Source organism: Mercurialis annua, linkage group LG5, assembly GCF_937616625.2.
Source record: "Mercurialis annua linkage group LG5, ddMerAnnu1.2, whole genome shotgun sequence".
Lineage (NCBI taxonomy): Eukaryota > Viridiplantae > Streptophyta > Magnoliopsida > Malpighiales > Euphorbiaceae > Mercurialis > Mercurialis annua.
Window position 1 is genome coordinate 8,120,900 of NC_065574.1, and position 22,246 is coordinate 8,143,145.

The 22,246-nt window shown below is 30.4% G+C and overlaps 1 protein-coding gene across 2 annotated transcripts; it reads right to left on the minus strand.

The window, feature by feature from the left end:
- Positions 1-18,661: 18,661 nt before the first annotated feature.
- On the minus strand, positions 18,662-21,965 carry LOC126679760 (pentatricopeptide repeat-containing protein At4g21065-like). Of its 2 annotated transcripts, XR_007640977.2 has the most exons (4): positions 20,625-21,965; positions 20,400-20,502; positions 19,926-19,985; positions 18,662-19,181 (listed from the first exon to the last, which is right to left on the minus strand). XR_007640977.2 is itself a non-coding variant. In XM_050374736.2 (2 exons), exon 1 carries the CDS (start codon positions 21,848-21,850, stop codon positions 20,642-20,644), a length of 1,209 nt encoding a protein of 402 aa, XP_050230693.1. In that variant the 5' UTR covers positions 21,851-21,965; the 3' UTR covers positions 20,192-20,502; positions 20,625-20,641. The 2 variants fall into 2 exon arrangements, 1 of the variants encoding a protein (XP_050230693.1); XM_050374736.2 differs by lacking the exons at positions 18,662-19,181; positions 19,926-19,985 and having other exon boundaries at positions 20,192-20,502.
- Positions 21,966-22,246: the final 281 nt, after the last annotated feature.

A 22,246-nucleotide genomic window follows, 5' to 3' on the forward strand; every position in this document is an offset into this window, starting at 1 on the left:
AGGACATCAATGGACCGATCCTACGAATGAACGGAATATTGGTGGCGCCACAGCCGCACATACATACACCAACTATGGTTTGTGACTCGATTCTATATTAAAAATTTAATATTTTCAAAAAAGAATTGACAATTTAAGCACAATATTTAGAAATTAAAAAACTGTAGATACGAACTGGCAAATAATGTAACATTAAAAATATTTATATTTTGTTCTAGAAGCGATTGAAATCATATTTTGGATCATACTAGTTGTAGGTTGATATGAGATTAATGTGTCATTTTAATCTTTGTCTAATAATCTTTTTCTAATAATTAAGTAATAATAATATTAGAAGTTCAATTTTATTTTTAATTTTTTTGATTAAAAAAGTTACAGAAGTTCAAATTTATGCAATGCAAAAAGTATTAAAGTTTTATTTTAACTACTTAATCTAAATCTATTTTTCTCTAATTTGATTTCACTTAATTGATGAATTATAAAAGCTATGAAAAATGCTTTTAAACAACATTTATTTTCTTGCAGAATTCGACATGAACAATCAATCTTTAGATAGTTGAACCAACAAAAAGAAAAATCAAAAGCTTAATTAATACGAAAAGTAAATTTTCAACACAGATGTTTTCCTCCTGTCATTAATTTGATAATCCAATACTTTATTTAAACAAATATAAAAATTAAAAAAATATGTAGTTAAATTAATTTAAAAATATATTTTTTAAAATATATATAAATAGCATACAACCAATTCCTTTATTAATTACATTTAATATCAAATAAGCTATACTTCAAATGATATAAGCACTCGCAGCAAACTGTTGGGTCGTGTTTATATTTAATTTTGGTACAAATTAAACATAAAAATTGGACTAAACAGAAAAATCAATTAAACTTTATTGGTTATGTTCGATTTGATTTCATATATTTTATTATTTTATAAAAAAAATCCATTTTGATTACAAAAAATGTGAAAAAAAATTAGTTTCTGGTTTAAAAAAATACACACACTCAAAACCAATTTATACCGGTATCATATTTGATTATATGAACTTTTGAAATATCAAACGCAAGCCCTATTTTTTTTTCTTCCTCCCATTAATTTGATTACATAAACTTCAGTAGGAACTATTAGTCTTCTTAGCTTAGACTCCTTATTTAATTTGGATCAAATTAAATAGGAATAACACTGAACTACTTTGTCAAGTTGACTACTTTTTTTTTTTATGAATAAGTTGACTACTTTTAAAATGCTAATTTGGATCAAGCAAATCTCGTTTATGTATTTTCTACTAATTAAGTATGATTATTGAAGATGTGTAAGGTTTATATTTTATTTTTTTAATCATGCAAAACGTGAGATTCTCCTTCTAATATATGTATATCTATGCTCCAGTCTTCAGTGCTTTATAAAAAATGTCAAGTATTAGAAAGAAAATAAATAATATCTGCATCTAAATCTTTATTAATTTATAGTATAAATGCTACTCACTCATTCAACATTTGTGATCTTATGCTATATTCTTCTCCCATTTGTATTTAAAAATTCATAGATCGGGGTTTACAGTAATTAAAATGTGTGTATAAACTTCGAATAATTACTATGTTTCTAACCATCTGGATTCAGAATCACTATCTGATTTATCAAATAGAAATATTATATATTAATCTCACGTTTTGTTCATTCGCGATATGAAGATTTGAATTTGTCCAAATGTTATAATTAAACTGTTCCATTCGTAATTATTTATCCTTGATAATTTTCACTCAAATCATAAGTAATTAGCTTTTTGTAGTAACTTAAGTAATTAGCTTAAAAGCAATGTTAACAATATTTAAATGGACAATAATATTAAATTTGTAAACTGAAACTTTATTGATGGAAAAATGTAGGAGGAAACTACTCCTATTTATAGAAAATGACATACTAGTAAGTAGTAACTGTCATCCTGTTACAAGCAACTAACTCACACTACTACAGATGTGCACAATGCACACGTGATTGATATAAAAACAACACAAGGTGTGTGTGTCAAATTCCAGCTGCAGATGAACTGTAAATAAGTTGACTTCTCACACAAGCAATGCATGTTGATCCAATAGCCATGCTGATCTGAAGCCGAACTCATGCTGATTTGAAGTTGGAATCAATATGCTGCAATACCCTCCCTTAAGCTGGAGTGTACAAATCTTGTAACTTCAGCTAGTCAATTGCAGAATTAAAACCATGAGAAGAAAGAGGCTTAGTAAAGCAAGTTGCTACTTGATTTGTTGTATCAACACGAAGAAGATGCAGCAATCCAGAAAGTAACTTTTCCCTGATAATATGGAAATCAATCTCAATATGTTTGGAGCGCTCATGATATATTGGATTATGAGCCAGTTGAATAACAGAACTATTGTCACAATAAACCTGACTAGGAAGCTTTACTGGTTGAACCAAATCATGAAAAAGATAAGCTAACCATTGTATTTCACAAGTCAAACTGGCCAAAGCTCGATTTTCTTCTTCTGAACTAGATCGAGAGACAGTGGTCTGATTAGTAGATTTCTATGAAATCAAAGAATGACCAAGGAAAACACAGTATCTAGAGACTGATCTCATGGTATCTGGATAGGAAGCCCAATCAGAGTCTGAAAAAGTTTGCAAAGTCAAAACTGGCTGTGAGCTAAAAAAGAGTCTTTTGCCAGGAGAACTCTTTAAATATTTCATGACTCTAGTGATAGCTTGCAAATGAGCATTTGTTGGACAATCTAAAAACTGGCTCAATTGTTGAATTGCAAATGAGATATCATGTCTGGTATGACAGAGATACAAAAGCTTACCAACCAATCTTCTATAAGAGGTATTATCTGCCAAGAGATCATTGGAATCCTTGATGAGCTTCTTAGAAGTCAGCATTGCTGCATTGGTGTTGGAGCTGGTTTGTAGTTTGTCAAATGATTATCAGCAAGTAAATCCAAAACATACTTCCTTTGAGAGAGGTTGATTCCAGAATCTGATCTAGCAACTTCAAGCCCCAAAAAAATTTTCGGAGGTCCAAGATCTTTGATACTAAATAGATCATGTAAGAAGGACTTGATATTCTGGATAGCAGTCATTGGAGAAAAAGCAATTATAACATCATCTACATAGATCAATAATGTTTTAAAAACATCAAATGTTTTCCTAATGAAAAGAGAAGGATTTGTCGTGGATGTCTGAAAACCATGTGTATGTAATGTATTGGTCAACTTAGCATGCCATTGTCTGCTTGCTTGCTTTAATCCATAAAGGGATTTTTGCAGTTTGTAGACTTTGTTAGCAGAAGATGAAGTGTTAAACCTAGGAGGAAGCTTCATATATACCTCTTCATCTAGATCACCATGCAAAAAGTCATTGTTTATGTCTAATTTATAAAGGGGCCACTTGTTGATTGCTGATAATGATATCAAAACCCTTATGGTGGTCAACTTTGCCACTGGTGAAAAGGTTTCTATGTAATCAAGACCTTCTTGTTGAGTATAACCCTTAGCAACCAACCTTGTTTTGCATCTTTCTACTTCTCCATTGGATTTATATCTATATTATTCTATAATCTTGAGCTCCACAAAATCTTTTAACCTGGTTGTGCCACGTGGCTCTTTTAAATAATGACACGTAGACTCTCAGCCCATTAACTCTGCCACAAACAAAAGCCTTGCAGAAGTGAAACTATACACAACCGTTCGGCGTCTTTCCGCCTTCTTCAGCAACTTCCATCGCCCATTACAACCTCCATTGCCCTTTACACCGTTACACCCATTAGCTATTCAGCTTCCATCGCCCTTTACACTGCCCTTTACAACGTTACGTGACAGTGCAGACGGAAGGACTTAAATGGACTCCAGACTCATATATGCGGCCCCATATATATTCGAAAAAGACAGCAACAATCGTCTTCATCACCCAGAAAAGCACAACGTTTACAATCGTCTTCGTCACCCAGGAAAGCAAAACATGGGAACCCAACAATCTCGGCAACCCAGGTAATGTTAAATTTAGAAGTTTCCAATTGCTTTGTTTTACTGTTGGTCCGCACATAAACTGCTTGATAAAATGGGTTTAGCTGTTACATCCGTTCTTTGTATATTTATATCGATTATATTGAGCAGCTGTTTAGAATACATAGTCATTTTAACTTACTGCGTGCCGTAAGTCTAATACGAGATCATTTTTCCCCGGATTAAAGCTCCCAGTTCATTTTACTAGGTTAATCAGTTAGTTGACGAAAAAACAAACTTCATTAGCTAGATAAATGCAATTGAAATCGGCAGAAACAGGTTTGTACACTCTTGACCTACTCGGTACTATGGCCGTTTCCCTATTACTTTTGAGGTTAATTGGTTGTCTAAAATTGTTGTTACAGTAAATTAGTTCCTTTCTTTTTGGCATATTGTATGGTCATTTTGCTGGAACAAATTTTGTTGAAAGATTTAGAATTTAGTGGATTAGCTTGCCACTTCTACCATCTCATGTTCACCAATTAGATAACTCTATTTGAATAACTGCAAAAACAGTGCAAGAATTTGATTTAGTACAGTTCTAAATCTAGGCCATGTTATTTCTATGTTTTTTAAAAGAGAGGAAGTATGCATTAAGGTATATTATTTTGGAAAGAATTTCAGTCATTTGTTTTGAATGTTTAAATGCAAAAATTAGTTTCATTGTTTAAACTTCCATTTGTCATAGCATATGTAGCTAAGTTAATTGTTGATGCATATGCTAATAGACAGAGACCTTCATGTGGTTTCATGACAATTTTGCATGCACTTTGTAGCAGATTTTTATGTCTATTTGCTACAATCTTTATTCATTTATGTTACACAATGGACTTGATAGTTATTTTTCCATTGCAGTATAATAATGGAGTAGATACTCTACATTTATGTTGTTCCTGTTACTAAGATATAATAATCATCTTTTGAAGCACCTAGAACTTAATTTTTATAATCATGTTTGTTGGCTTTTCATGAAAATTCAGGTAGTAAATCATATTATTGGATTTATATAGTATGTGCCTTCACTTCAGTATATATAAGGATTTAGTTTGCGCTCCACAAAAGAAGAGGTCAGCTCTTGTAATATTTTTTTATTTTGAACTTACATTTATTATTTTTAAGTTTGAATGAATTGATGATGAAATTCATAGGTCTGTCGAGATTGTGGGGTAATGAGTTTCCTCTGTGAAGGTAAAAGAAACACAATGCTTGTTTTATTTTTATGAGATTACTTGTGCTATGAAAATTAAATCAATACATGCTTTGGGGATGTATTTCTCTATAAATTGTAAACTCGGCAAGTTTTGTAGTGACAATAACATAAATGGAACCGAAGCTTTCTCCACTAGATGAGCATGAAACAGATTCTCAATGAGGAAAATAAAAACGCTATTCCAACTTCAGAGGAGTATTGTTTATACACAATTGGAATTAGAAGCTCATTTCATAATACACAAGAGTTTTTGTGCTCTTTTTTATACTTCATTATTAGAAAGTTTTGATAATTTATTTTTTGTCTAAATATGATTATGAATACAATAATTTTCATTTATTGCTCAAAGATATATCGTCTTATACCATATTTAATATTTGTATTTCATTTCTTTATATTTATTAATTTATATTTAAATTGTGAACACTCATACATCACGTATATTAATTAATTCAACTATTACATTAAATAATTTTTTATTAAAAATATATTATTATTATTAGTTATTAATGTTTTTTTAAAATTTAAATTAGAAAAATTAATTATAAAAAAACTTGAAAGCAGTTAAATAACCCGCGCAACGCGCGGGCATCGACCTAGTTTTACTTTATAAACCCATTTGCATCCAATAGCCTACTTATCAGAAGGTAAATTTGTAACAATCCATGTGTTGTTATTTTGTAAAGCACTGATTTCCTGTGACATTGCCACTTGCCAGCAAGGGAGTTTTAAAGCTTCATTGTAAGATTTAGGCTCAGAAATTGAAGAAGTACTTAAACAAAATTGCTTATGAGCAGCAGATAGTTTGTCATAAGTAATTACAGAAGATAGAGAATGAGGAGAGGATGTGTGAGGTAAAGCAAAGAGTAATCTTTTAAATGATATGGAAGACTAGTTAGTTTTTGAGACCTTCTCAAGACTGGAAAATCAGTTTCTTGAAAAACAGAAGGAACAGAAAAAGAAGTTGAAGGAGGAACTGGTCCAAGGATTAAAAGATAAAACATGAGTAAGTGGTAAAATGTTAGGAGTTGGATCTTGTGAATTTAGAGGCAAGACAAGAAAATTCGAATCAAGTATGGGATCTGAATTTGAGGGTTTTTTAAAGAATTGAAGCTGAAAATGGAAAAATTTTGTTCATAGAAGACCACATCCCTTGAAAAGAATACCTTCTGTGTATTGACATCAAACATGACAAATCCTTTTGTGTTAGAAGGATAACCAAGAAAAACACATTTCACAGCCCTGACATCAAACTTCATATTATGAGAATTAATTACTGTAGCAAAGGCAAGACAGCCAAATACCTTCATTGAAGTATAATCTGGATGCTTATCATACAACAACGGATATGGTGTGTTGTTTTTATTAACAGGAGAAAGAATCCTGCTTATCAAATAGACAGCATGAATAACACAATAAGACCAGAATCTTATAGGTAAGTTTGATTGAAATCTAAAGGCTCTAACAACATTAAGAATATGTTGGTGCTTTCTTTCAACCATATTATTTTGCTGTGGCGTATGCACACAGCTAGTCTGATGCACAGTACCGTATCTGGTATAGAATTCTGGATAAGAAAATTCTATTCCATTATCAGTTCTAATAATCTTAATGGTTTTGTCAAACTGAGTTTGAACATGAACCATATAATTTTGAAGAATACCTCTTGTGTCAGACTTATGCTTCATTAAAAAACGCCAAGTGAATCTTGAATGACCATCAACAGCAGTAAGAAAATATCTATATCCTTGTATTGAATTTACAAATACTTGACCTTTAAATATCCACATGAAGTAAATTACTTACAGAAGTGTTGATGGGGAAAGGCATTCTCTTTTGCTTAACTAGATTACATACATCACAAGCATGCAAATTTGAATCAACAAGCTTTATTAATTGCAACCTAACATGAGATAGATGGCCAAGTCTATAGTACCAAAGGTCTGAAATTGAGTCAATTGCCTTATTTCTAGCTATACTATTACATTTAGAATCTAATATGTGATTCTGCAGCAAAATGTAAAGTCTCTCCTGCTTTTTAGCTAAGCCAATCATTGTCCATGAAATCAATTCCTGGATAAAACAAGAGTTTTGATGAAGGATCAATGTAACTTGTGGATCATTTGTCAATTTACTTGCAGATATCAAGTTAAAACTGAAATCAGGAACATGTAGTACATTGTATAATATCAATTTCTCAGATAAATGCATTGTCCTTATGTTGGCAACTAAAATCAACTGACCAGTAGGTAGCTTCACATGCACATTCTTCACATTAAAATAAGATTAAAAAAGAAAGAATTACAGACTATATGGCATGTAGCTCCAGTGTCTAAAATCCACTTATTTTTATATGACACTGAAGTAAAAAGGCAGTGTAGCATACCTTCAAAAGTATCAACAGAAGGCTTAAAGTTAGCAGATAATGCACAAGACTACAAATTAGTGGGTAAAGCGTTGACATGTGAAGGACTGGAAGTAGATCCATATGCATCATGTTGATCAACTTCATTAGTTTTTGACATTGCTCAGCTGAAAAAGGAAATACTCTTCCTGGTTAAGAAAAGTAAACAACATTATCATTGGTTGGTTCATTAGGATTAGATCCTGAAAATTCCACTGCATTAGAAAATGAACCATCAGTCTTGAACTTTGGTTGATAACTTGGAGGATAGCCATGCTTCCTATAATAGATGTCAATTGTATGCTCTGTATTTCCACAATAAATGCACCACTTAGGTTTCATCCCTGGAACAAAGAAGTTATTAAACTTCATATTATTAGTACAGTTTCCTCTGAAAAAAATCCCCTTCCTCTTGCATAACAAACACTTGGCTCATGATTAAAGTCAATTTGTTCTTCTGTCTCCTCAAAACTACCGTTATTCTGCTGTGTTTGACCTTTTGAGAATATGACATTTGAATCCATCACATTTCTCATGTTAGAATTGCCAGCATTCTATCTTTCACTTTGAATCACTAACTGAAAAACTTAATTAATAGGGGAAAATGTTCAGTCATTAAGATCTGCTGCCTAACATTGCAAAATTGATCATTTTAGTCCCTTCAAGAACTTTATTACTCTATCATTAGAGTGATTCTTCTTCATTAATGGCAAGGAATTACATGTACACTTAGGGATACACATACAGACTGGAAATGGCCTCAAATTTACCAATTCATACACCATAATGACTTCAAATGAGTAAACTACTCAGTGACAGACATAGAACTCTGCTATGAACTATAAATATCCTCTTAAATATCACTAATTCTATATGCATCACCTTGTGAAAACCTATCTTTCAAATCTGTCCAAATCTCGTATGCATAATCCATATTAGCAACACTATCAGCTATAGTAAAGGTCACTGATCTATATAACCATGACATAACCATATTATTATACCTCTTCCAAGAAAGATACAGAGGACCATCAACATCAGGAGCAAAGATTGAATTATCAACAAACTTGAACTTATTTTTAGAAATTAAAGCCACTCTCATTGAATTATACCAGAAATAATAATTTTCATCATTCAAAAGATTTGAAGCAAGAACTAACAAAAGATTCTCATTAGCATGTAAAAATAAAGGATTAGAAAGCATCTCTTCAGGTCTGATATTGTTTGCCATTGCAATAAGCTAAAAACTTGAAATATTACTTACAAAATTTGTTTGGAAGAGGAGAAAATCCTTTGAATTTGCAGAGAAAATGGAAAGCTCTATGGCTCTGATACCATGTTTAATTTGTAAACTGAAACTTTATTGATGGAAAAATCAGATTACAAATATAGGAGGAGACTACTCCTATTTATCGAGAATGACATATTAGTAATTGTCATTCTGTTACAAGCAGCTAACTCACACTAGCTGGAAATGAGCTGGAAATCAGTTGACTTCTCACACAAGCAATGCATGCTGATCCAATAGCCATGCTGATCTGAAGCTGAACTCATGCTGATATGAAGTTGGAATCAATATGCTACAATAAATAATGATCATAATTGGAATTAAAGGGTAGGATGGACAACTACCTTCCTTAACTATTAACTATCGTTTTTTTTATAAAAAACTATTAATTATCGTTAATTCTTCTCTTTTTGTAATATTATTATTTGGATTGTTTGTTCTGTTTTTCTCTTTAGTTATGAACCTAATTTTTCTTTTTTCGATTGTGCCGCTCATAATGAATATAACAACATTTAAACATATGTTTAAAAGAAGGCGTAATGTCTTAAAAAAAAACTCTAATCTTATATTCCCTTTTCGATCCTCCCAGACGTTGCAAAATTTGTCAAATTTTTTTATCCTATTTCGTATTTTATCGTTTCAATTGTACCCCAATTTTTAATTTTTGTCAAATTTTTACTTAAATGGTGAACTCATTCAATTAACTATGTTTGAAGATAAATTAAATTCATTTCTATTCAAAAAGTACAAATAAGTCCTTTATTTTTTAAAAAGTAACTAAAAACCATAATCAAATTAAAATTAATTTAAACTTTTAATTAAAAAAACTAAAATCTAAATAAATTTTAAACATGTACAATTAATATATGCTATATATATGGAGAACGTTTTTGAATTTTTTTCAAATGAAAAAGACGTCAATTTAATATATCACGGTACAATTAAAACGATAAAATGCGAAATAAGATAAAATTGATAAGTTTTCAACGCCATAGTAAGATCGAAAAAGGGGTTATAAGGTTGAGATTTTTTTAAGGTATTGGACCTTAAAAGGAACAACATTTAAACATATCTTTAAAAGAAGGAGCATTTAAACATAAAAGTTGTAGCTAGCACTATATTTTGGGTTAATGACTATTGTATATTTCATTTGCTAATTATTTCTCAAATTACCCCCAAATAATAATAAATTCTCATTTAGTACCTTTCAGACCGCGGAACTGTTCCGCGGTTTGTGTAAACCGCGAAACTGTTCTGCGGTCTGGCTTACGTGGCTCCTCGCTGGCCAGTCAGGGAGGAGCCACATGGGCAAAGCAAACCGCGGAAGTGTTCCACGGTTTACTCCACCTGCGTCCAGGTGGAGCCACGTGTGCAGACCGCGGAACACTTCCGCGGTTTACCCCAAACCGCTTAAGTGTTCTGCGGTCTGCATGGCACAAATGAAAAAAAAAGCTTAATCAGGGACTAATTTAAGAAATTTTTTTAATTTTATAAATAAATATGTCATTAACCCCTATATTCTGAAACATGTTTTATAAAGTAAATGTACCGTTTGGTGAAATATCCGATTCACTATAAATTTCAAAATATTATTTTTCTTTTTCACTTAAAATACTCATGTGGTGAACCTATAAATATAAAATATGTGTATATAATATGCATGTGTATTTAATTTTTCTAAGTATATATATATATATAAAAAAAATGTGCATAACATTATTATGTTTCTCATTGGTGGAACCATCCTATGGGAAGGTGGGTTCGAGTCCTAGCTGGATCCGGATTTCTTTAAAAAGTATGGATATTCTTTTTAAATAGTAGTGAAAATATATAAAAAAATTATATTAGATGGAAGGTGAAACCAGACAATTGAAAAATTACAAGTAAAATAGAAAGTAAGTCAAGTAGGTGGTGTGATTTAGTGGTAAAACTCTCTCTTATGAGTTGGAGGTTTGGGTCTTCATACTCACACCTTAAGTGATTAAATCTCTTAAAAGACACACGTAAGACTCGAATAACAATCTGACGATATTAAGTTCTAACTACTGACACCTGAGAATCTAACAGTCGATTTATATTTATGGCAAAAAAGATAAGTCGGGCTTGAAAATAAATTATAATTCCGCCACTGATATTTCTACATAACATGTTTGAACAACTACTTATTATATAACTGAAACATATATGGTATATTTAATGTTTTCTTTAATAATTAGGGAGGGGGAAGTGAGATTCGAACCCGAGACCTTTTACCAAGATGCTTATGGTTATTACTACTGTGTTACAAGAGCACTGACTGATATATTTAATGTTATTTAGTTTAGTATTTTGTATTATAATATTATATATTATTAATATAATTTATTATGATCATATATTTAATAAATAAAATAATTAAACATCGGTTGGGATAAGGTAGTAATAAAAAAATTATTGAGTTTCATAATATTATTCTTATGAAAATATATATCACATAATAATATATCTGGCTTGCACGTTTTATTTATTATTCGTCATGAATTGTCAATAAAAAAAACGGTCCATATATTTGTCCCTTCACTTTAAGGGCTCCTTAAGCTGATAAGGATAAAGTTATATAATAAAGGCTCTAATGTTTTGTCAAGAATAAGATCAATTATTTAGATCATATTCCAACTTAATTAGACAGGGTAAAGAAATGATGGGGACTAATTTTTTTTTTGATTTCTTAATTTTGTAATAGAAAATGTGTTATGGTTTTGCACTAAATTTCTTTAATTTAAGGTAGAAATTTACAAGAAGCATCCTCTACCAGCCATTAAACCAGAAACATCATCCACAACTTCCTGTTCCACCAATAATGAAGGTAGTAGCTGTTTTGGTAATCCGGTGGTGTGCTCCAGCATTCGGAGCTCTCTCTGATGGAGCGGAAGTTTTGAATTCGAACTTTCACACTCACATTTTAAAAAATTGATATTTTAATAAATACGTATGGAGCTTCACTTAAAACATCTCCTACTTTTGTCACTTAATTAAATTAAATGACCATTCTTAATTAGGTGATGGATGGAAATTTTCCTTCTCTCGTCAAAATAGGTGACTCCCTATATTGAGGCACGGGCACCTATTTATTATTTAATATTTTAATTATTTGACTTAAGTACAATTAATATTTGTAGTTTTTTTTATTAATTAACACATTTATAATTAAAAACTTAAATATATATAAATATTATTTTACTTATAATATTGTAAAATAATTTTACACATGAAGATGTTAAAATATTATAATCATTTATTTTTGGCTTAATACACCTTGTACTTTTTTTTCGTTCATACCCTGATTTTGTAAAAACACCTTTTGTACCCATTTTGGGTTTTTAAGTTTCATCCCTATCCAAAAACATTAAATTGTACTTTTGTCATTTAAAAAAGAGTTTAAAACAATCCTTCATTTTAACTTATATATTAATTAGATATTAATATTATTAATAGTACAAAAATATCATTTTTTTTAAAAAAATAAAAATAATAATAATTTTTTTAAAAAAAAAAAATTCAGAACCACCGCTGCCGCTCCTTTTCATCGGAGAAGGAGCCGCTGCTCTTTCTCCACTTTTGGAGAAGGAGCAGCAGCTCCTTATCCGATTTGGAGGAGCGGCCGCCGCTCCTTCTCCGATTTGGAGGAGCGGCCGCCGCTCCTTCTCCGATTTGGAGGAGCGGCCGCCGCTCCTTCTCCGATTTGGAGGAGCGGCCGCCGCTCCTCGTTGGTTCCAGATTTGTTTTTAATTTTTTTTATTATTTTATAAAATTAATTAATTATTAGGATGTATTTGAATATTTTTAAGTTGAAGGACTCATTTGTATTTTTTAAAATATAAAAAAGTATGATATAAACTCTTTTTCAAATGAAAAGCGTACAATTTAATGCGTTTGAATAGTGATGAAACTTAAAAACTCAAAATTGGGTACAAATGGTGTTTTTACAAGGCCAGTATATAAACGAAAAAAAAGTGCAAGGTGAGGGTGTTTTAAAGAATTAAGCCTATTTTTTTTATAAATTATAGAAATTAACAAGAATATGATAGAAAAATGCTAATATCAAACTTCGTGATACCTTAAAAGAGAATTTGTGGAGTCGACATTGTAATTGTGATAATTGAATTATGTATTCGCTTATTTTAGTTATTTAATTTTATAGTTTGAATAAATTAATATAATTTTTTTATTGTAATTTTAATGAAATTCAAGTTTTAAATAATATAAATTATTTAATATAAATTATTTAATAATTTTAATTTTATAAAATATAGTTAGTTTTATATATATTAACTGAATTAACATGTAACAAAAATAAGTTTGTGGGTGTAACTGATAAAAGTGTATAAATATTAAAATAAAAAAAATATTAAAATATTAAAAATAAAAATAAAATATTCTTTTTGATGTAAGAAAAAGAAAATGTAGTTGGAGTGAATTTGATGATAAATCACCTAAATAATATTTGATGATGAAAACTTAATTGATATTTGATGATATAAATTAGGTGATTGTAGTTGAAGATGGCCTAATAATATGAGGTGTTAAACATTTAACTACTAAAATTCAAATTTTAAAAGTATCTTCAAAGAACTCGCAAAAATTGTCAAACTCTTTAATTTGAAGAGTTTGACTATAAATCGAGAGTTTAATGGACTCTCTATTCTTTAAATTTAAAACAGAGGGTGAAAATGGCTTTTCACATGTAGAGACCCATTTTCACTCCATACTTTATATTTTCAGAGATAAGATTTTAAATTTCGAATAGTAAGTTGGTTTTTTTTAAATATTATATTTTTAGTATAACAACTCAATAAATTAATTAATTAAAAATAAAAATAATTTTATATTATTAGTATTTAATATTTATATTATTGTTTATAAAAATAAATAAAAATAAAAATTTATTATTCAAGAGTCTATTAAATTAATATAATTAATATTTTTATTATTTTTTATAAAATAAAATAAAATAAAAATTTCATATTAGAAAGGTCATTGTAGTAAGATTATAAATAACACTATTTATCGTAAGAGTGTTCTTTATTTTATAAAAAATGTTCTTTAAAATAACTTGAAGATGCTATAAGAGCATCTCCAAAGGCCTCTTTATAATTGTCAAACTCTTTATTTTAAAGAGTTTGACAATAAAATAGAAGTCCAATGGACTCACTCTTTAAATTTAAAGTAGAGAGTGAAAATGCCTCTCCACATGTAGAGAGCCATTTTCACTCTCTACTCTATTAGTTAAATTTATTTGTATCATCAAATAAATTTAGAGTAGAGAGTCAAAAAATTAGTTAGTTATTTTTATTTCAAAATATAATACTTTTTATTTATATTATTAATAAACATAAATTGCAATATTAGTTAAAAATATATATTATTAATAAAAATAAATTTATATCATTAATATTTTATTATGATTTATAAAAATAAAATAGAACAAACAAATGAATTTAGAGAGTGTTAAATTAATATTATTAATATTTAATATTTTTATTTTTATTTTATTTAAAAAATAAAATAAATTGAAAAGTAATATTAGAGAGTCTGTTGGAGTAAAATTAAAAATTTGACTCTTTATTTTTAAGATACTCTTTATTTTATAGAAGATGCTCTTTAAAATAAAGAGCACAATTGGAGATGCTCTAATAGTCTATTACTATTTTCTAAAAGAAAAAAAAGTAGTTATATTATTGGTTATTTGTTTTAGGGTATTTTTATTAGGCAAATTTATAGTAAGACACTTGTACTTTTTTGTTTATCTAGTTTTTTTTAAAAAAATTATCTTATCTAGTTTACGTACTTAATTTATTTGGAATTTTAAATTATTTTTTGAATGAAAAAAAAGCATGTACTACACTTGCCATTAAAACACGCGTGAGTCTAAATTTTAAGAAAAACAGATAAAAAAATTGAAAGTATAAAGACCAAATAAATAAAAATTTAAAAATATAAGGATGCATCGAATAAAAAAAATTAATCATTAATTCAAATTCACTTTATCATTTTCACGTGATAATGTTAACAACAACCGAATACACATGTACAAATTTCGTCAAAACAAGGACCTATTAAATCAAAACACTTCTCTCTAAACTACAGCTCAATACTCATAGCTTTGAGAGGATTTTTGGCCGGAAAACCACCTCCTCTTCCATTTTTTTTCTTCATTTTTAGTTTTAGTTGTAATTTATCTCCAATAATTACTCCTTAGATGGAGTTTTTTTGTGTTTTTGTTGGTTCGTTTTTTGAAAGTTTATTAAAAATTCTTGTCTTTTCAAGATTTTTTAATTTGCATGTTATAGATTTATGATCTAACCAAGATTTTTTTGAAGCTTTTTAGCTTTACATGTCAAAGATTTTTTATTTAGATGATGATTCATGAACCTTAAAATATCGAAGGGTTTCTTCAATGTTATATTTTATTTGGTTGTTTTTAATTAATATTTTTTTTGTAGTTAGTGATTTTCTATCTATTTGATTCAACATGTTTAAAAAATTTGAAACTTTAAAAAATTCAAGCGGTTTATTGTTATAGTCGAACGAGATTCAAGCTAAGGGCCCCGTACCAACGGGACTTTGTTCATCGTTGTGCGCTAAGATGGCATTTTAGCGGAATTTAGGCTCAATATTTTTTTCGATTATTATTTTTTACTTGTATTTTTTATTGTTTGATTAAAATTTTTGAAAGACCATATATTTCCTTGTTGTTATATGGTTTTTATGTTGTATTTTGACCTTTTTTCTATGAATCTATCTCGTTTAAAAACAAATCAAATTCGTAAAACATAAATATCCAATTAGTCAAAATTTTTAAAAAAAGATCAGATAAATAAACAGTAATAATACAGGGGCCTTAAGATATATTGTCTTTCTATTAAATTACATACCTGTGGATATTTGGCAATCTCTATTTTATTCAGTACATCGAAACAAAGCAGAAAAGTTGTCTTATTGCAGCAGTGTTATCGCTCGTACCTCCTGCTTGGTAGCCAAAACTGTTGCTCTTGTTATACTTTTTATTTGCTTCGATTTTCTCCGCACATGTGTCGTCCTCGTAAAGACGAGTAAAAATCGGAGGACTAGTGATAACGTAATAGTATAATTAGTAGGGACGAAGCAACCTCATCAAGAACAGATATCGCTAAGTCAAACATTTTTACCGAGCTTCCACTTTTAATGTTTTCATATGTGAGAAAATTAAATTAAATTAAGGTCTAAAATTTAATTACTTAGTACTTCTAATTTCTAACTTATTATAATTAAGATATAAAGTTTTATAGAATTTCAACTAGTGGTATATTGAAGTGTATTTATACAATTTCAACCAATGTTTTGAAAATCGGAGCGAACCGGCCGGTCAGACAAAGTTAAGCGGGAAGTGGCTAGGTTTTCGGTCCGATTATACAGAAAAATTCAATAGTTAAAAAACCGGTCAAAAACCGGGTTGAAATGGTAAAACCTGGTTTTTGACCAAAACCGGATGAATTCGGTTTTTTTAGAAAGATAGGTCAAAATATATATTTTTAGTTCAAAATAAATTTATGTGGTTTCCTACAAATGTGTTAACCTCTCACAGCACATTTTTTCTCTCACTTATATACAACATATTTTCTTTCTTTCGCAGATACACATTAATTATTCTACATATTTCTAAAATATTTATTATTATTAATATAATTCACAAAATATAATTTAATACATATTTTTTTTGACAATACATATTTTTTAATTAAGCATATTATAACATTTTTTTTATTTATTAAATCTGACTACTGAATTTAATAATTACTATTTTTTATTTTTTTATATATAATATAATTATTTTTTATACACTTAAATATTGATCAATTACAATCACACTTCACAAATTTAATTATTTATCTTATTAAATGTAGCATCATAATTTTTATTTATAAACTTTGAAATTATTTAATTTAATAATTATTGTTATTAAAAAAATTCATAAAAAATAATTATTCTATATACTTTTAAAAATTGATCATTTATAATAAAATTATATATAATAAAATTTTGAAAATAAGTTTGTATAAATATGTAATCAGATTTTTTATTATAAAATTAAGAATTTTTAATTGAAATAATTTACATTTATTATAATTAAAAAAATCCAATCTAACCCGGTTAAACCGATCTAACCATGAACCCCCAGTGATACCGTTTCGTTTTCTGGTCCGGTTTTAAAAATATTGGTTTCAACTAATATTAATTTTAATATATATAAGATGACCAGTATACATTACTAGTAGTTTATAAAATATATATGTTTTTGTTGTTAATTGATACTAAAATAATTTTAAATTTTACTTGGACATTCTCCAAGTGAAGGTAATAAACATACTAATGTTCTTTTTTAGAATCAGCAACTTCATTAATAAATCGAGAAAGTTATACGAGTAAGAATTCAAAAAAAAAATTGAAAACCAATTCCAATGACTAGACAAAAGACAGGCATGATACACTAACAAGTGGATAGTGGGACATGATTTGCAGATCGACTTACAAAGACAAAAGATAAATTAGAGAATTGTTTCGCTAACATAATGCAATCATCAAACGTCACCTTCAACCACTCCCACATTTTTAATATGCAAAATAACATCCAGAGCATCTGATTCGACTACTAATTTATCTCAACCCTTCAGCCAGCTTAGGGCTTCTCAAACACCAAAGGCTTCCGCATCTCCAGCAGAGAACAACCCCAAAAGATTCATAGCTTGCAACACCACGCCTTCATCATTCCGGACCACAAAACCAACCACAATCCGACCATCTTCCTCGAACATCGCAACATTGACATCAACTTTCGACCAACCAGCTTTTGGGCAACACCACACCACTGCACCATCATGCTTGTTCACCTGCAATTCAATCTCTCCTATCTCCTGACCCCTAGCAGAATTCCAAGCTAACAGCTGCTGACTTGCTTGCCCGGTACTAAGCTGTTCTTGTGCTGCCAAACAATGCTATTTCGGTTCTGCCAGAGTCCCCAACAGACCATAGCTATCAGCTCGCAATCCTCTAAGCTTCGATCTCCTCAGCGATTTGCAGCACCAATCAAATACGTCAGAGTTGCCTGCAGAATCAACATCCAGGTTTGCTGCTTTGCAGCAATTAACGGCAAACTCACAATCACAAACCAAATGAACAGCTGTTTCTACCCACCCATTGCACACCTGACATACAGAGTTAATGAACACATGTTTAGTTGCCCGAGCCGCCGGGCTGGGAAGGAAACCAGAACATAACCTCCATAAGAAGTTCCGGACATGGAGTGGACGCTCAAATTCAAGATTTAGTTCCAACATGCCGAGTGCTGGCTCAGAGAACCTCCATCAACCTCACCTTGCAAGCAACGAATATACACTTGACAGAAAATTTATTCTTGATGTCAAGGGACCAAACCCAGCTGTCTTTTAAGTTCCTAATGCTCAGAGGGACAGAAAAAATCCTGCCATGGTCTGCAAAACGTATATTAATGTTTTAAAAAATTTAAAATCATGTTTAGTTTCATTTAACCAATGATAAAATTAATTTGATGATTATTATTACAAAGTTCTTGATGAGTTTAAAATTTGATGAATATTGCCATCATAAGAAAAAGAAAACAATACCTACAAAACATATAGATATTCAACTTCATGCAGTGCCGAAACAAAAATGGCTATTCCTTCTAATCTAACAAATAGCTCAATTGCTTAACAAACTCTAACTATCATAAAATAATACACAAGTAACACAACAATTGCTACGTTTACAGGATTTGTCAAGTTAGAAATCAAAACCTAAACATTCAAACTACATAAATTGCATAGAAAGTGATCATCATTTCACATGAACATTCTTCTGGAAACAAAAGAAGATTATTTCTTGAACTTCGCGGCAGAGCACGGCTCCAATAACTCAGTCCTTTGTTGTTGTTACTGTTGTTGTTTGCATACAAATGCAACAGCAGTAGACCTTGCTGAAGTAGGCAACCATAAAGCATGCTAATGTATAACAACTAACAAACAAAATTTGTTCCAAGTAACAAAACAATACATTATCATGACTATCATACTGATGTTGAAGTTAAAACTAATTATAGATGAAAGACATGGATAAAGAACTTGCCTTCTGATGGATGTTCAAATCCAGAATCTATAATGGCCTGTCAAAGCTCTGGCTTAAACAAAAAGTGTCCGAATCTTGAACTGTGAATCCCAACATAGTCCCTGCATTATAATTTATAGCAAGTGGACCAAAATGAATATATCAGTTACTCATTCCAAAAGTATCATAAATACAATAAACTAATAGTTAAAACTTAAAAACTTAAAATGCTAATTATGAACCTCTCACTCAAACACAAATGCGACTTGTCGTATGAAAATACTACAAACAGGTATATCCACCAGAATCCCACTCCTTTTACAAATTATATTGATGAAGAACCAATATTTCATAATACATCCAAATGAAGAAATTTGAATGCATCAAAATCAGAACTTCTCCAAACATGATATTATAAGTTTTAAACAAAATATGTCTACATCCAAATGAAGAAACTTGATTGCATCGAGTTTTGACACCTCTTTGAATCGAAAAGAACATCTCCGAACATAATATTTAAAGTTTTAAACAAAAAATGGCTACAACCATTGAAGACATTTGCTTTTTTATTTGAGATGAGATTAAACAAATAATTAACATTCATATTTTTCTTTCAGGCAAATGATCAAATATCTCATGCTTAAAATTTCCCAACGACAAAATTGGTAACCATTTTACAGTTTAACTGTGCAATTAAATCGAAAAAATTAATGATATTAAAAAAAAGAGCTTCCTAAAATCTTCTGTGTCTTAAAGGGTTCGACAAAAATTCTAACTAATCATACAGTAAACTATTCAACAGTAACAAACGAAATTAACTGCAATTATAATCGGAGATAAAAAAAATGAGGAAAGAAGGAACAAACCAGTCCACATTCAGAGGAAGAAGAAACGCTATTCAGTGGCGTAGTCTTTGCTTAGCGAATCTGGAAAATCAAATATAAAATTAACAAACAAAATTACGAGAGTTTGCAAACTGAGACAAGTATACATTAATATATATATATATACGCCACTTTTTTGCAGAAATTATAATTCCACACAAATCTCATCCTGAATTACAGTTAAGAAGACTGTAATTTAGCAGTAGTGGGGAGAGGAGCATGCATTGACTTGTTTGAAAATGGATCCGTACAAGAACAATAGTTGACAGTTTTATTCCAACGTGGAATGGACAGTACAATTTTTCGCAATTAAAATTCAATAAATTTGTCTACAAAACATTACATCACATGATAAATTTCAAACAATGCAACAATTTGATATTCATAGCTGCTGGGCACTTGACAAGCACCAAAAGCATATGATTTCTTAGTCAAAATTTTGGATCTCTATAAAACCTGGTAATAGTTCTGCCTTATCAGCAGAAAGATCAGTATTCTCCGGGATATACTCTTTCGATGCCTTGGCAATAGCTTCAATTGACCCAATAGCTTGATTCAACTGAAACAAGGGAGCAAAGTAATAAAATGATCATAAAACTATCATTCTTTCAAATTGCAATCACTTTCATTTACATCTGCTAATCAAGAAGAACAAGATTGCACTAAGACAGATCCAATTACCGAATTTGCATCGTGAACTATCTCGCGATACAAACTCGCGAAATTCCTGAGCGATCAAGCAAACTATAGCCTGGTTCCTTGCTAATCCTCTTCTCTCGCATCGATTTTCTAATCTCAGCCTTCTCATTATATCTACCAACTTCACCGTAAGCATTCGATAGAAGCACATAGTCACCATCATGATAAGGGTCTAGCTCATTGATCTTCTCCTTTATTTTCTCTGCCAATACAAGATGGTTATGGTTTACACAAGCACCAAGCAGAGTCCTCCAAATAACTGCATTTGGTTTACAAGGCATGCTTTCTACAAATTCGAAAGCCTCGAAAACATTGCCTGCACGGCCTAAAAGATCAACCATACACCCATAATGCTCAACCGTAGGTTCAATACGGTATTCATTCTTAATGGTGTTAAAAATTTCCCGGCCATCGTCGACAAGACCCGCATAACTACAAGCAACTAAAACACCAGTAAAGGTAATATGATCAGGCTGCAGATTATACCTTTTCATCTCATAATATAGCCGGAGTGCCTCCTTACCTCTTCCATGTACTGCGAGCCCATTAATCAAAGCAGTCCAAGTCAACACATTTCTGTCAGGCATTTTATCAAACACTTTAATAGAATCATCAACACAACCACATTTAGAATACATATCAATCAAAGCAGTACCCAGCGATGTAGTAAGCTCCAAACTATCACTTCTACTAACATACCCGCCAACCCATTTACCCAATTCTAAATCTCCCAAGTTCGAAACAGAGGAGACAACGCTAAGCATAGTAACCTCATCAGGTTTCACATTCCCATCAATTTGCATCTGTTGGAACAAAGCTAAAGCTTGCAGCGAAAATCCATTGCTGTTCAAACAAGAAATCATAGAAGACCATGAAACCAAGTCTCTGTGAGGCATTTCGTCGAACAGTTTGCAGGCAAGAGAGAGTAGCGAAGAAGAGCCGTAAGAATGAATCAAAGAGTTGTTGACATAGATATTAGAATGGAAACCCAGCTTTAGAATAAGCGTATGTAAGGTTTGATGACCCGTTTGGAGGCGAGAATATGCTTTGAGTACAAAGGGGAAAGTGAAGTGATCAGGTGAGACGCCGGTCCGGTGCATGTTGGTGAAGAGGGAAAAGGCGAGGGAAGGAGAAGTGGAAGCATGGGCTCTGATGAGGGTATTGTATGCGAACGTTATTTTTGGGCCAAATAATTTGTGTGCATACATCTTAAAACGACGTCATTTTCATAAGGCCTGGTTTCTGTTTGCGCATGAGAATGACCAATTATTTTGGCCTTTGCAACTTCTTCATGACAGGGAAAGCGGCAAAGATGCAGTTTTGAACGACAATGGCATATTTTTTTAGAAAAGAATTAAATTTAAGTATTTCTATAGTAAAAACAAAATTCATTACAAAATAAAGTTTTTTATTTAAATATTAAAATTATACTCCATTAAAAAATTAATTAAAATTGCAACCAAAATAACATAAAATAAAATATTAAACTAACTGTTTATACTTAGAGTTTTTACCTGAAAAATAGAAAATGTTTATAAAAGTGCTATCTCAAAATTCTCTTTACAAATAATACTATCTTTTTTATACAAAATACAATTTTATAT

Bases quoted from the DNA above. Each gene is read 5' to 3' on its own strand.
- LOC126679760 (XM_050374736.2), bottom strand. From the start codon at position 21,850: ATGTATGCACACAAATTATTTGGCCCAAAAATAACGTTCGCATACAAT.